We start from the raw sequence: 15,639 nt of genomic DNA on the forward strand, positions 1-15,639 counted from the left end.
GGACAGGGGAGCCTGTGAGGCTACAGTGGGGCTGGGGGGAACCAGGTTTGGGGGTGAGGGCTGCAGGGACAGCCCCAATGCCCTCCCTGGCTGCAGCAGGATGAGGGCTGAATCCAGGTGATATCCCCAACTTGTGCTCCCTGGGGGCTCTGCCCGCTGGCATGGGGCGGGGGGGGGGTGCTCACTGGGATTTCTATGGAAACCCAGGTAACGAATGGAATGGAATAGCTCAAACCATCTGTTCTTCCCCTACTTATAAACTCGATAAGAGGAGCGTGTTTCACGATGACATCACTACAAATGCTCTCCTTTTATTCATCGCGCAGCCATCTGTGATGGTTTCCTCATGTGCCAAACACGCGAGCGGGTGCTGAGGGACGGGCAGGGGAACACAACCACCCCCTTACTCGGGGTTTCATTTCTCCCCTTGGAAAGCAGGCCTGGCCCCGCAGAGGCTTCCTTGTCCCCTTCCCGAGACATCTGCAGAGCAACTGGCAGAGTTAGCTGGAAGAAATGAAGGGCTCAGAGGTAAAAACTGAAGCACAATCCAAAGCTGAGCTTCCCCACAGGCGCAATGGAGGATCTGCCGTGGAGATCTCACCTGCAGAAGTAAGTGCTGCCGTGGGGAGCCAGGATTTCTTTTGCCAGCAAGGTGTTGGGTTGCAGTGGGGCTGATTCTGCCTGCCCTCCCCATCTGGGGATGAAGCTGTGGCCTGAGATTTGGGTGTTGGGGGAGGTAGGGTTGGGGAATATGGGGCAGCTGAGGGCACAGGTGGTGGTGGATCTAACTGCCACAGCTTCAGTACTTACCTGTTAGGCAGGTTCTCAACTAAAATCGTCCCACAGCTGGGGATGTGAGCACTCCTGCTCTGCTCCTGGGCAAAGTCAGCTGGGTTCATTCATGTCCCCAGCATGGGTGGGTTTGGTTCTGACTCATGGGGTTCTTGCAGTCATGCTGGGTGATAAAAGAGGTGACACCGGCCATCACCTGCCCTCCCCACTGCTGGAGGTCCTGGAATTAAGGTGCTGGCTGTGGCTCAGCTGCCACAGTCAACAGGCACTGATTTTGGTTGCTGTAAACACCTCCTTGCACTGGAGGGTGGTGGTAGCATGGGAGTGGGTTACCCAAGAGCAAAGCACAGGCTGGACTTCGCTCTGAAGTGGATCAGAAGCACTCATGGAGTTGGTTTGTGTGGCTCAGTGCTTTGGGTGGTAAGGAATATCTTAGGTAGCAGCAAGGAGCTGAAGGTGGTGACAAACAGCTGGAGGTGGTGATGTCATTAACCTGTTCCCCTCAAGTGACCAAATTCTCCCTTTTTATTTTGTGGCAGCAGGCAGGGCCCTCTTTGAAGCAGAAGCTTTTGGACTTCCATGTGGAGGAGAAAGAAAAGCTGACTGAAGCCGAGATCAGGATACTGCAGAAACAGTTTCGGATAGTAGCGGAAAAGAAGAAATCTTATATTGCCAACATGAGGCAGAAAATTCAGGCTCAGGAGTGAGTGCAGCTTTGCTCGGCTACGTTGTGCTTGGAAAGTTACTCCTTGCCGAGATCTGGGGACCTTGGTGCTGAGATAAGGAGGAGTAAGGACCAGCTCCAGCATTGCAGGTGGGATGTGCTAATGTCATTTGTCGTTCCATTTTTACAGAAAAGAGATAAAGTCGCCGACTGAAGAACATCAAAAGGAATCATTAATGCTGAGCCAGCTCATATCCCCGAGAAATAAGATGCTGGATGACAAGATTTGTATGGAGCTCCAATGCCTTTTGCAGACCAAATATCAGTATGATTCTCTGATTAGAGACAGAAAAGCCCTGTTAGCTGACCTGAACAACCAGGTAAGAGCATCTGGACCGTTCCTTGGCTGAGCATGGTAGAGCAGAGCAGAGACACAGAGTGAAACCTATGGCTGAAACTCCTTGATGTAAAATGCATTTAATTCAGGCCTTGGAATCTAATGCTGCCTCCTGGCAAAAGACACATAACAATGACAAATGGATAGAGTCAGGTTCCCATTCAAGTCAGCAGCACTGGCTAGAAAAGTAAGGTCTGATTTTCAGCCTTGTTGTCCCACCAGTCTCTGCAGCTCCTCGTTGATGGCACACACCTGCCTGACGCAACATCCCTCTGCTTGTGCCTTGACTTTTTTTTTTCTGCTAAAAAAAGAGGCAAAAATGGAACATTTAGTTGTGCTGCCTGAGACATGGCAAATATAGAAGAGCAGCAACATCTGAGGGATGTCCCATCACTTCTCCTGAGGACAGGCTGGTTGGATTGGGTCAACAGTGGGGTGGGAGGTCAAGGGCAATGCAGTGCTACAGAAGTGACAGGTCTCTGCAGCTCTGTGCTCTGAACAACCCGCCCATGACAGAAGTCAGGGAACATGCTTGGGTAGCTTATAGTTTCTCGAGATGCTGCAGAGCTTTCCACAACAGGGTTAGCTTTCAGTCAGGGATGTCTTGGGTGAGTCATACCTCTCCCACCTGCCCCCTGCTTCGTTGTTCTCCAACTGCTTCATTCTTTTCGTGGATTTATTTCCTCTGGCAGGTCCCCACTTCTGGCAAAAGATTTCCTCCTCTCATTCCCAGGGAGGACTGTACAGATCCCTGTCTGGTCAGCACAATACCACTACCAAAAAACCATCTTCTTTGCCTCTTCCTCTCTACAGAGTGCTGCTGTGCCTTCTTCAACACCTGCTGAATTTCCCTCCAGAGGCAGCTGCATTTCCTTCGTGACATGAAAATAAACCCATTCCTAGTTACAGTTCATGTTACTGCTTGTGCAGGATGGGATCCTTTGGGATTAAAGCTGCTTCTATAACTGTGAGCTCATTAATGACATGGTTGCTGTAGTTCAGGTCAGCAGAGAGTAATTTCTTTGGCTAAGTGTCCTGACAAGAGTCCAGAACGTAGGGGTAGCGATTATACTTGATTATACTTTTTTTTTTTTTTTTTTCTCTGTGTGTGCAGATAATAGAGCTGGAAAAAAATGTTGTGAGGCAAAACCAGGTAGCAACGAAGGTGAAGCAAGCGAACCGTAGCAAACAACTGCAAAAGCGGATTGAGGCACTGGAGATTCATCTAAACAACGTGAGGAAACGTTTTGCAGACCTTTGGAGACCATGTGCGGGGCCACACTGGGGCCTGTGTGCAAAATGGTTTTTGGTCAGGATAAAGGGTTCAAATGCATTTGGTTGACACAAGCTGCATAAAGGACAGGGCTTGTTCCCTTGGCCTAATTGTTCCCAGAATATCTCAAAGGCTCCTTCAAGCTTGGTGACCCAAATGCAGCTCTTGTGCCATGCCAAGAAGCCTGAAGGTCTGCACCTGTTTAGTGATAAAACCGAGCTGCCTGAAGCCACCTTGCCTTGGACAATGCCAGCTCCAGGTCTCTGCTGTGATCCGCCTGCCATACTGTTGCCTCCTCTGTCTTGAGGAGAAGGATAGTGGAGGGCCAACTTAAAAATCTCTTGGGCTGTGTTTGTCCCAGCCCTGGTCAAGGTCTTTCAGCAGAGACCTGAGCTCCCCCATCCTGCACCAGCTTCAATCTTTTGCTTCCCTCTCACCAGGTCACTGTTCATTTCAATACTGTCCTGACCAGAAATAACAAGCTCCAAGAAGAGATCGAAAACCTGCAAATCCAGAAAGCTGTTTTGGACAACTCCTACATGAAGCTCCATAAGAAGCTGGATCAGCAGATGAGAAGGATGAACACTGCTATTGAACAATCCGCACAAGCCCGCAAGCAGCAGTACGTGGCCTTGCAAACCCTCTGTGGCAAACTCGGCACTGATGAGCGATGCCAGTGACGAGTATCACAGAATCCCAGAATCATCTCGGTTGGAAAAGACCTTGAAGCTCCTCCAGCCCAACCATTAACCTCACATTGACTGTTCTCAACTCCACCAGATCCCTCAGCGCTGGGTCAACCCGACTCTTCAACCCCTCCAGGGATGGGGACTCCCCCCCCTGCCCTGGGCAGCCCATTCCAACGCCCAACAACCCCTTCTGCAAAGAAATCCTTCCTAAGAGCCAGTCTGACCCTGCCCTGGCACAGCTTGAGGCCATTCCCTCTTGGCCTGGCGCTGGTTCTTTGGCTCAAGAGACTCATCCCCCCTCTCTGCACCCTCCTTTCAGGGAGTTGTAGAGGGCCATGAGGTCTCCCCTCAGCCTCCTCTTCTCCAGACTAAACCCCCCCAGTTCCCTCAGCCGTTCCCCATCAGACCTGTGCTCCAGACCCTGCACCAGCATCGTTGCCCTTCTCTGGACATGTAAAGAGAGACTGACTGCAACTTCAGAGAGAGGATTCACTGCTCTTGTTTAGAGCTGGTTCTAATGGCTAGGTGTCTGCTCTGTGCAGGGAGACTGGTACCTCCAGGGTGATTTACTCCACCTAGCTCAGCCATTTTTTGGGATGGGGTGAGTTTCCCCATGGAGCAGCCTCCTTCCTCGGAGTCCCACCTGAGTCCTCCTAGGGCGATGCAGCAGACCTGAAGCAGAGGCCAGCCAGCTCTGGTCAAATTGAGCCTGGCTGCCACATTTAGGTGCTGTATCCAAGTACAAAACCCCACCAAGAGCTGTGTTAGCTTGCTGCTGGCCTTGGGCTGACACTGTTGCCTCTGGATGAGAGCCGGGCCACATGTGCAGCATCACAGGAGCTTTGCTAGGTTGGGCACAGAGATTCATGGGAATGGCCAGGAATACAAATCCTTAGACCTACACGTGGTGTAACCTGCTGCTCTCTCTGTGCAGGATGGACTCCCTGGCAAAGATTTCAGCCATGAAAGAAAAGCACAACAAAGACACTGTCCACTTCAACGTTGAGATGCAGGAGCGGAAGCGTGTCTTTGCCCAGAAGGCCCAACTGAAAAACTTCATGCTCACCAAATCTAGAAATCGCTCTGAATTGGAGGAACAGGCCAAAGAGAAAAAAGGTATCAGATGAAAGAAACCATGTGTAGCTGGGACCACAAACCAGGAGGCTGCAGGGCTGGCAAAGGGGCTGCTTATAACACCGCACTCCAAAGGCAGGACCCTTCCCCTCCCTGCAGGCTCCTTCACCCACCCTTTGCCCTACAGAAGAAACAGTGATAGTCAAGTGAGGCCACCAAAAACCATGTGTTTTGGGGTGCCCTTGGGGGAGAGAGAGGGATGGGGAGGCAGGGACCTGTCTCCATGTGCAACCATGGCTCCTTTTATCCTCCCAGGGAGGGATCCCACTGTGTTTGCCCCATTCCCATACAGACTGTGGCCTCTTTGCTTAATTTCTGAGTGACACAGAGACACTTTCTGTGCCTCCCTGCCCCAAGCACCCCACCAAACCCCACAGCCCCTGCAGGGGAAGGCTCTGCAACGGGCAGCCTGTGGGGACACGCACAGCCCAGGCTCTATTTCTCTCCCTCAGCCCTGAAGGTAGCCCAGCAGGTGAAGCAGAGGCAAAGTGTGAGCCATGAAGTGGTTTACAGGCGCCTGATGCAGCTGGCGGAGGACGGGGACATCGATCGGCTGGTGAATGGCTTCATCGAAAGGGAGGAGAAGAACTTTTCCTGCTTCAGCTATGCCACCAAGCTGAGCAGCGAGATGAACAAGATACAACAGAAGATCAAGGATCTCCAGGTCTGTTCCAGGCTCTTCATGTCTCCCCTTTCTCAGCTGGTGCTTTTGGGCTGGGGTGGATTTTTCCTCTCCCGTGTGTCCAGCATCACTGCTCACACCAGAGCGCGGCTCATAGCCTGTCACACGGGTGGGATTAGGGGAATGCAAAGGGATAGCCAAAAATATAACTCCAATAGCCAGAATGCTGCGTTCTCAGAGCTAAAAGTGACTCAATGCTGCCACCGTGTACCCAGCAAAAATACTGCAGTATCCAGGAGGGCCAAGAGCTGCCTCAGCTGTGTGTGGGGCTGGCTGGAGCGAGAAGTGCTTGTTGTGGGGTTGTCATCTGCCCTCCTGGCCTGGGGACAGTGGTCCCCAGAGGGGCCAAGTGGGACATCCCTGCTCCCAGGGCGGAGGAATGGTCCCCAGCCTCTGTTAGGCACGTCTGGTGGGCATTCAGCCAGTACCCCCTCCGTGTGCTTGTGTTTACCCAGAATGAAATTACGGCCATCGTGATGGACCGGGAGTGTGCAGAGAGCAGCAACCTTCATATCCTGAAGGAGCTGAAGGTATGGCGGCCGGGGTTTCCCTCTGCAAGGGTAGCAGAGCCCTGTCAGTCCCGGTGCATGTCCTAGGAAGTCTGGTCCTGTCAATGCTGCTCTGGCCAACGGCTGGGGAGGTGTGGGCAGAAAAGGGCCCTGCATTGGCTCTGGCAGCCCTGTCTCTCAGTGCATGGTGAGACGGTGACTGCAGGGCTCCTGCCAGCCCTGGTCCTCCAGCATCTGGAGCCTCATCTGTGGCACAGGGAGCTTGGGATCCCCTTCATAGAGCCTTTTCCCCACAGGGATGGGAGCATCCCGCAGCCTCTTCTGGGATGTGTCCAGTGTCCAGACTGGAAATGGCCAGCTCTGGGGTGGGGGGAAAGCAGGGGGCTGGTGTAACACCTAGCAAAACCTAGGAAAAACTAATGGAAACCACTGAGGAAACCAGACGGTACGAAGAGAGATGCAAAAAGAGCAGCAAAGTCCTGGGCCAGCTCAAATCCGACATGGAAGACCTGTGCAAAGAAATCAACTGCGACGCTACAAAGATAATGCAGCAGCTCGGAGAAAAGAAGCAGATCATGGAGCTGAACCTGACATGGTTTTCTGGTGGGTCAGGGCTGTCTGTCTTCCCCTGCCACATGGCCTGGACCTTGTATGTCCACCACCTGCTTGCACTGTTGTTTTAATCGAGCTGGGGTTTTTTGCCCTGTCCCATCATTCATGGATGTCCCTAATGTGAATTTGGGGTGCCAAATTCCCAGCAAATCCAGGAACTAACCTGACTGTGTAAACATCCCGGTGGATCCCCAAGCCCTCATCTTGGCTCTGAGTGTAGGACCCAGCCTCGGACCCTTGCCCCTGGAGAGCCAGGTTGCCCAATGGCACTGCCTCAGGGAAATCAATGCTCAGCAAAGAGCCGGGCGTGGGTTTGGGCAGGGGTGCGGTGTAGGGACCCTGCGGCATGGCGCTGCCTCCCACGCAGGTCTTGTGGAGAAGACCAAGGAGCTCCTGCTGCTGGAGTCCATCCTGCGCTACACATCGGCTGACGGCTCGCCTCTGGCCGAGCCCTTCGCCAACCCGGTGCTGGGCAGCACGAAGCACCTCCAGGTGACGGATCAGGCCCAGCTCTGCCTGCTGCCCCCCACCCTGGATGGCACCACCGACGCCATCGACTCCTGTGAGTGTGGGAGGCGGGAGGGAGGGGCTGTGGCTGCGCAACCAGCCAATCCACAATTCCCCCCTTGGATGCCCGGCCAATCCCCTGCTGTCACCTATTGTCCCCAGCCAATCCCAACCAGCCTGCCCCACCCTGACGGGTATATAAGGCCCGGGGTGGGGTGTGTGATGGGGTGGCCATTTTCTTGGGCAGTGGAGGTGCCACTGGACCACAGCCAGCTCTGCCAGCTGGTTCTCCAGAGCCGGGAGAAAGAGCAGGAGCAACACCACCAGCACAGGAAAGAAGAGGAGTGGCATTAAGGTGTGAGAGCCAGCGGGGATGAATTAAATAAACAGTTTCACTCTTGAGCTCACCCTCTGCTTCTGCGCCCTGGACGTGATTCCGTCTCCCTTCTCCTCTGGAAGGAGCCCAACGCCTTCTACAGGCTTCAAAAGCTCACCGGGTGATATTTGGGCATTGCTTCGCCCACTGCTGACAGTAGCCGTGACTGGGGGTGGGAACAGCTGCTCTCCAGTGGGGTGCTGCCCCCGTTGCACAACCCAATGCTCCTCTCGAAGCCGGACATTGCGTGGCTGCTGGGGAGGAGATGGGGAGCACGGCCCCAGTCCTGCGTCATACCTGCTCCGAGGGGCCTGGGGAGGGCTTGGAGGGATGCAGGGAGCATGAGTGTGCTTGCTGGGTGTTTCCTGCTAAGCTGGGAGCTCTTTGCTGCCTAAAGTAAAGCTGAGCTCAGTGCTGGTCCTGGGCTGGTGGGAGCAGATGGTTGCTAGCCACAGCCCAGTGCGAAACAGGCTGTTTGGGTCTGGGAGCTGGGCCAGGCTGGGAAACGGCGAGGCAGAGGGACTTGAGGGCACGCAAGGGTGATGTGCAGCGGGGCCGGGAGGCTGGGGACAGCGGGGTCTGGGATGGCTCTGGGAGCTCCCGCTGGGCACAGATGCCCCGTGCAGACACACCACGCAAGCCTGAGCACCACTCACACCAGCGGCTGGATTTCCTCTTGCCAAAAGGCGGTTTAATGTGGATGCTATTCATGGTGGCGAGAGGCAAAGGGCCGCCCCCATGCGACCTAGAGAGAGGCGATCTCGCAGTGCCAGCCCCAGCGCCGAGCGTGGCCTAGTCCTTCTCTTCACCGTGTGTAATGACGTGGACAAGGTTTTTGTAATCCAGGTTACCGGACATGTCTGGAGGGAAGGCTGCAAACATCTGATCAATCTGCTGGGAAAGAGCCAGGGTGAAAAGGCGGAGCAGAAGGGGTTTGGGGCTGGGGCTGGGAGGAGGGCTGGGGGTCTGTCAGGATGGAGGGCACGGGAGGCTGGCAGGGAGGGTGGGAAGGAGCTCGTACCTCTTCCTGGGAAAACCTCTCACCCTGCGTCATCAGCATTTCTTTGATGCTGCAAACAAGAGAGCACGGTGAGCAGCAGGGAGGCCTCAGAGGGGACGCCTGTCCTCCCCCCTCGGCCACCCCTGCACTCACTAGGCAGATTTCAGGCCTTTTCCCTCTGGATCGAACACCTTGAACGCGTTCAGGATCGTTTCCTCTGGGTCAGCACCTGCAGATGACATGGCCACGGCCATTGGAGGCAGCGGAGAGGGAAGCCTCCTGTTTCCCCCAGCCTTCGGGGAGAAGATGGGGGGCAGGCTGGGAAGCAAGGGGCCCCGCAGGGACACCATCCCTGCAACTGGGTCCTCGAGCGCAGGTGGTGAGAGGAGCGGACGTAGGGTCGTGGTGTGCCCACAAAGCAGGCTGCGTCACCGCCGCCCTGGCATCCGGCGTCTATCTAATCTTTTGGGTGTATTTATAGAGCTCCAGGCACAGGCCCTTGGGGCCGCGTAGCCTCCTGGAGATCTGCAGGGAGGCTGCATGCCTTGGGTTGTGTAAGTGATCCAGGGTGCTGCCAGGTGGGGCTGTTGGGTCAAAGTCATGCTGTAGCCAGCGCCCTTGCCAGGGTGGCTGTTGGTGCCACCACAGGTGTCAGCAGGCTCAGAGGTGCTGCAAGATCTCCAGTCCCCTCTTTCTATGGGGACAGCAGCATCCCAGCCTGTTGTTTTTTTAAAATGGCTGGGGAAACTGAGGCACAGAGACCTGCTCATACCCCCCAACAGGTTGAGGAGACACAGGATGAGATCCAGGTCTCTGGATGGGCAGCCCTAGCCCTGCCTTTGGGACTGTTGGTATTGCGAGTCAGCATGAGTTTTGGGGTGCAGGGACCTCCTTGGGGACAGTTGCTCAGGGTGCATGAAGCTGAGTTTGTCCTATCTGTGGTGTCTTGAGATGGGGAGTCAGGGAGAGTGCCCAAGTCTAGGATTTGGAGGACAAGGACTGGAGCTCTTGGGGAGAGAGGTTGTTGCTGGTGATGGTCCCACCAACGCCTCTATCTTTGGGGGTGTCCCTGTGCTGCCGCTGTGAGAAGATGGCACTAAGGGATGTGGGAGGGATGGGTGAGGGAGATCATTTCACAGGTATCCTGTGGTTGTCCCCAGGTGTCACCTCTTGGCCGTAGTGTGGGAGGAATCTTTGCCCTGACCCACTTCCCCGGCTCTGCGTGCCGCAGTATGGCCGGCGGTGCCACCTGCCTTTCCTTCAGCAGCTCCCACCTGAGGCCTCCAGGGATGACGGGGTGATGGGTGACGGAGGCCCCGGGAGTTGTGTGGCTTCCCCAGGTGGGACAGGACATTGATGATGGTGTGAGTGCTCACCAACCACCCCCCCAGCTCCCCAGGTGCCCTCTCACCCTTGAGTTTCTCCCCAAACATGGTGAGGAACACGGTGAAGTTGATTGGGCCTGGTGCCTCCTTTATCATCTCATCGATCTCCTCATTTTTCACATTCAGGCGCCCTAGGGGAGAGCAGAGTTGGGTGAATCATGTGTCCATCTCCAGCTGCAAATGTGTGCAGACCTCCAGGCTCTGCTCCATGTGCTGGGGGCTAAAAGATACACCACGGAAGCCTTTCCCTGGAGGTTTTTCCCCCCACCCGAGGGATGTGACACAGCCTTGGGGAGCCACGTCCAACAAGAAACATCAGCAACAGAAGTGAGGAAGGGAGAATCATGTGCTGGCAGAGGATGGGTGGGTTGGACACCTCCAGCTCTGGTTTCCTGGGCTCCAGGATCACGGAAGAGAGGGTTGCAAAGGACTGAGCTGTGCTACTTCCTTCCCTCACTGCCCCATGGATCAGCCTGCTTCAGCCCTCCTTGGGTCAAAACCACGAGTGCTGTGGTTCTCCCTGGCCCCTGGTGTCAGAAAGGAACAGGACTGAATGCCTACATCCTTTTACCTGAGACTGGGTTCTCTTTGGGACTCCCTGGCCCCATCGCTGGTTCATGCTGGCCTCTGTGATGAGACAGCCAAGCTCGCAACTTCACAGCTTCCCACAAATCCCGTAAATCCCCCTAATGCCCATACCCCCAGGGGTGCTGTGGAATGGGTACAGCCACGTGCTTCTTAGCACGCAAGAAGGCAGGGAGCATTTGGCTGTGTATAATCCAGGAGCTGACTCTCTCTAGTACCTATGGGATTAAACTCTCACTGCTGCAGGAGCACCTCTGAGTCACCCCATGTGAAATCTCACCGGCTAACAGAAGTGGGTTTGGATCAGGAGGTTTTCAGCAAAACAGGAGATCCAGTTAACCGCTGGGGCTTGGTTAAACAGGAGCTCACAGCTGGTTTTACACTTAATAGGTCTAATGTCATTGATGCTGCTGGGGAGGGTTCTAAAAGGAGGCTCACCGAGTGCAGCAAATGTGTCTCTCAGATCCGCCTTGTCGATGAAGCCATCCCGGTTCTGATCCATGATGGTGAACGCCTGGAAGCACAGGAGGAGGGCAGGGAGCACAGGCAGAGGGAGAGTTGTCAGCCTTTGCAAAGGTTTTAGTACCCTCCTCCTTCTTCTCCTATGGAGTTGGGTGGGAACAGGGCGCTTCGAGCTCTGCACGGGGTGGGGTCCAGGGGTCCTCACCCAGCGAGGGAGCAACAACCATCACCCTAATCCTGCACCAATCCTGGCCCCTGCACCCATGGGCGCTGCAGGGTGATGGCTCCCTACAGTAGCCCAAACACTAATGCCATCCAAACCCCATGCCTTGGCCAAAGCCTTCTCACCCTGGGATGAGACCAGCTGAGGAGGACAGCCCGAGCCATCAGCTCCCCCAACTGGGACCAGTTATCCCTGTAACGGATCTACACAGGACCATGTGCCAGCCGTGCAGGGCGTAAGTTGTGAAGAGGTCCTGGCACAGCGGGTAGGAGCTAGCTGGGAGGTGTGCTCCTGCTCTCCTCCTCTGCAGGGTGCGGGCTCCTAGGAAGCTTTGAGGCGATGCCATATTTAACAATGTCGCTGAGTTGTTATTCTCACTTTTAAAATAAAATGACTCAAAACTGGACACGCTGCCTCTTGCTGCAAACTGGCTGTCACTGCTCTGAAAGAGCTGAAGGCTCACATCAAGGACCCTTGGTCTTTTCTACTAAACCCACCTACCTCTTTGAATTCCTGGATCTGGGCCTGCTCGAACATGGAGAAGACGTTGGAATTAGCACCTTCAATCCTCTTCTTGGCTTTCTTGGGTGCCTGCAGGGGTTCAAGTACATATCACTAACTCGCTGGCTTTCTATGGTGTGGAATAAAAGCATGAAACTACCCTATTCTCAGTCATGAGTCCTTCACAGTAGCTCTGGGCTGGTGCTGCCACTGCACTTGTGTGCTTGGTGGTTTTCCTGTGTATTGCTCAGGAGCTCTGGGCCCATGTGACCCTCCGAGATATTAAGGGCTGTTAAGATTCCTGATTAAATTACAGCTCCATCTTTGCTTTCCTGATGAATTTAGGCAAATAGGTCTGAGGAAAGATGAGTCGGGAAATCAATTCCCCACCAAAGACTACAGCAGCTCAGAGGATCGGCACTGGGGTGAGATCTCCCCGGGTGGAAACCTGGGGTTGGGAGCACGCTGCTGAGGTTACATGCAAGGTGCTTCCTCACCCTGCCGTGCCTCTCGCTAAGACCACAGCACTTATTAAAATGCTTATTAAAAAAGTCTGCCTTCTCCTGCACTGAGGCTTGAAACAACCAGAAGCAGGAGCAGAGGACAGAGCCGCACACGCTCCCACCCTGCCCATCATCCCTTGGTCCAGCCATGTGCTCCAGCAGCCTTTCCCTCTAATCAGGGGGGGTCCGCCAGGATAAGGAAGAGAAGGAGGGTTTCAGGGGACACAACAGCCCTTCCTCTCACTGCATAGAGGAAGGGAAAGCAGAAAGATGGCATTTGAACCCCAAAATGGTCTGCTCCAGTTAGAAAGCTCTGCTAGCGTGGGAGACACCTCTCTGTTCCCCGCAGGATACTGCCGATGCAGCCAGATGCTCCCCGACTTGCTCACCCCCTTTCTAGGGCAGGAGGGATCCTTGGCCATCAGATCCCTGTTGCCTCCATTGCTCCCTGCTCTTTAAAGCTATCCTGGTGAAAAAGCTAATGGATTTTGCCTCTTCCCGCTGGAGCTTTGGGCTCTCGGTACTCACCATGGCTTCACACAGCCGCCGATGTTGCTGCGAGAGATGTCTCGGAGGAGTCCCTCACTTCCCCTCGGCTGAAACAATAAATACATCCCACTCTGAGTTAAAAATAACCCCATGCCCACTTTTGGCTGTAATAGGTAAGTTAGCCGCCCCCAACCCTGTTGTCTCTGACTTTCTCCGTCCCTCTCTCTCTAATCTGGAATAGCAGCTTGTTGTTGTCACCGGCTGACGTGACATGTGAGCCAGAGAGGGTTTCAAGGTTAACAAAGTGCCAAGCGGCCCCGCAGCTCCCACACTGGAGATGCTGACCCTCCGCAGGGACTGCACAGGAGCAATCCCACCTGCGTTTGTCACTTGGGCTGTGGCCAGGCTTTTCCCCTCTTCTGCGACATGCAGGGAGGACTTGGCCTGGGGGGATCCCCAGCTACCGTCCCCCAAGCCTTGGGACATGGATGTTTTGCCTCGGTCCTGCCATGCATCCTCGGGAGCCTTCATGCCCCGTTGCAGCGTTGGCATGGCAAAGCTCGGCTGCTGGAGGTGGAGGAGCCCCCACCTTCCCTCCCTGCACTGGGGTCAGGTCACTTGTAATGCCTGAAGAGCAGAAGAGGCTGCCGGCCATCCCATCTCTGGACGAAGGGGCCCATCCTGCCGCAGCGCCGGCTCGGATATAGCCCCCCCATCCCAGAGCACTGGGATGAGGCCGGAGGCGGATGCTGAGCTCCCGCAAAGCCGAGCAGGCACGCGGGGCTCCTCTCTCATGTGTCACCCCCCACCGAGGCACCTGTCACGCCGTTAAGCCAAACACTTGCTCGCCCTGGTCCCATCGAGACACAGCACACAATTAACTCTCCCCATCCCAGGCTCTGGCAGCCGGTGTGGGGCCACATCCTGCAGCACCCGGGAGCGGTGACACAACTGCTGTCCTCCCAGAGCACAACCACTTGGGTCGTTTGGCGGTTCTGTTTTTTCTTCAGTATTTTTAGCCTGTTAATTTTATCTCTCCTCCCTCTCGCCTTGCCGTGGGGATGTGGGCCTGCTGGGGTGGGAATGGTGCTGGCAGCAACTGCTGTGCCCCCCCCAAGCTCTGCTGTGCCTGACATGGCCCTGACATGGTGGCTGGGGTGCAGGGGGCTGCCGGCCTCGCTGCTCATGCTGCTGCCCAGCATCGTCCCCTCCGCGTGCCGAGGAGGCTGGTGGGTGAGCGGGGAGGGCTGGGAACAAAAGGCAGCATGAAATGGGATCCCCAGAGCTCCGGGCTCTGCCCAGACACTGCCCTCGTTCCCCCAGAGGACACAAATATTGTGTTGAATCCCTGACACTTGCCACTTGGTCACACCTCAATGCCTAGTTGCAAGGACGGCATTATGGGGAGGATTTAAGTAGGCAACAGGGAAATGCATAGGGAAAAAGTGCCCTGAGAGGAGAAAACTCCTGATCCAGGAACGACTGCCTCGTCTGGACAAAGCTGCAGCTGAGGGAAGGGATTTCAGGATGGGGTTTGGGGCAAAAGAGCAGGCGAGAGAGCCCGAGGGGCAGAGCTGGGGCAAGGACCAGCCCTGGGCATGCGGGCACAGCTGGGGATGATCAGGATCAATCTCGGCACGGATGCTCCCTCTTTCTGCCAAGTTCAGCTGGATTCATCGGCCAGCCGAGCCCAATTACCTTAATTTGTGGCATTAAGGAAAAATCCATAAGCATCAGGGAAGTGATGTGTAGCGGTTTAACTGGACGGGTTGGCTGCGGAGCCGCCGGCGCTGCCTGGGTGCTGCCCATCCCTGGCTCCATGTCTGTGCCGGGGCTTGGCTGGTGGAACAGAGTCAGCCCTGGAGCCACGGAGATTTCCCAGAATATTTTTTTTTGGAGAGGAAGTACCATTTCTGCCTGCCCTGCCTGGCAAAGGTCAGACCTCGGTCTCTCCCTGGCGTTGCTGGGGGTGAGATGGTGGCTGGGAGTTTCGAGAGGCCGGCTGCATCGAACGCAGCACAGAAATCCTGGCCAGGGATGGGGTGCAGATGGCTGCCTGTGTTTCTGCCATAATTTGTAAGACGGTGCATCTGCTCCGCTGCTCACTTCTCACTGTCAGACGTAATCCTCTGTGCTGCACGGGCCGGATCCTGTCCCCTCAGTGAGGATCCTGGTCCAGCCTGCGGATGGAGGTGGCTCCAGGCACATCTTTCCCTTCTCCTGCTGTGGATATTGGGGGACTTACTGGCATTCAGGAAAAAATAGGTGCTTTAAATATATATGTATGTACATATATGCCTACAGAGCTCTGCGGTGAACAAAAGAGCTGTTGGGAAGTGGCTGCAGCCTGCGAATGGATGTCAGGAAATAACACATGTATCTGTGCCATGGCAAAATCAAGCATCGTCCCTTCTTATCTGCAAAAGAGCCTGTGTTTTACATGAAAAAGCCTTTCTAATTAATAGGACAGCCCCTCTTGAGCTCGATAAAAAATGGAGTCAAAAGGATTTGATTAACCCCTGCTCTTTTCCAGGCGCGTGCTCTGCCTGAGCGAGACGCGTGCCTGCGCCTGAGCCGAGTCCTGCCCGTGGCCGATAACGGGCTCCCTTCGTCCCAGGGAGCCCGGCAGCATCGTGCCCACGGGTAGTCCTGAGTCTGGACATCGATGGAGCCGATTTGGGGGTGTCCAGGCCCCAGGGCTGCCCGAGAGTGGCCACATCAGCGTGCCAGGATGCTCCAGAGCCAGCCCGTGCACCCCACACTGTTGTGGTTTCCTTATGAATATCTTTGCTTCAACTAATATTTTTTTCTGCAATCAGATACATTTGACTAAACTAATACATATGTATACACGCC

General features: G+C 55.1%; 2 protein-coding genes across 2 annotated transcripts; one reads left to right on the forward strand and one right to left on the reverse strand.

The window, feature by feature from the left end:
- Window positions 1-487: 487 nt before the first annotated feature.
- Window positions 488-7,620, forward strand: CCDC63 (coiled-coil domain containing 63). Its single transcript, XM_074887376.1, is given in 12 exon segments — window positions 488-609; window positions 1,335-1,495; window positions 1,647-1,836; window positions 2,968-3,087; window positions 3,567-3,748; window positions 4,750-4,931; window positions 5,402-5,613; window positions 6,087-6,161; window positions 6,551-6,743; window positions 7,120-7,314; window positions 7,507-7,571; window positions 7,573-7,620. Coding segments are annotated over 12 exon segments (1,719 nt in total). The 5' UTR covers window positions 488-513.
- A 680-nt stretch (window positions 7,621-8,300) lies between these two features.
- MYL2 (myosin light chain 2) lies at window positions 8,301-12,935 on the reverse strand. The gene is given in 8 exon segments (XM_074887377.1): window positions 8,301-8,526; window positions 8,657-8,705; window positions 8,789-8,864; window positions 10,047-10,151; window positions 11,044-11,119; window positions 11,792-11,881; window positions 12,823-12,872; window positions 12,875-12,935. Coding segments are annotated over 8 exon segments (606 nt in total). The 3' UTR covers window positions 8,301-8,427.
- Between the last annotated feature and the right edge of the window lie 2,704 nt (window positions 12,936-15,639).

The sequence above is a fragment of the Strix uralensis genome, chromosome 17 (assembly GCF_047716275.1).
Source record: "Strix uralensis isolate ZFMK-TIS-50842 chromosome 17, bStrUra1, whole genome shotgun sequence".
Classification (NCBI taxonomy): Eukaryota; Metazoa; Chordata; class Aves; order Strigiformes; family Strigidae; genus Strix; species Strix uralensis.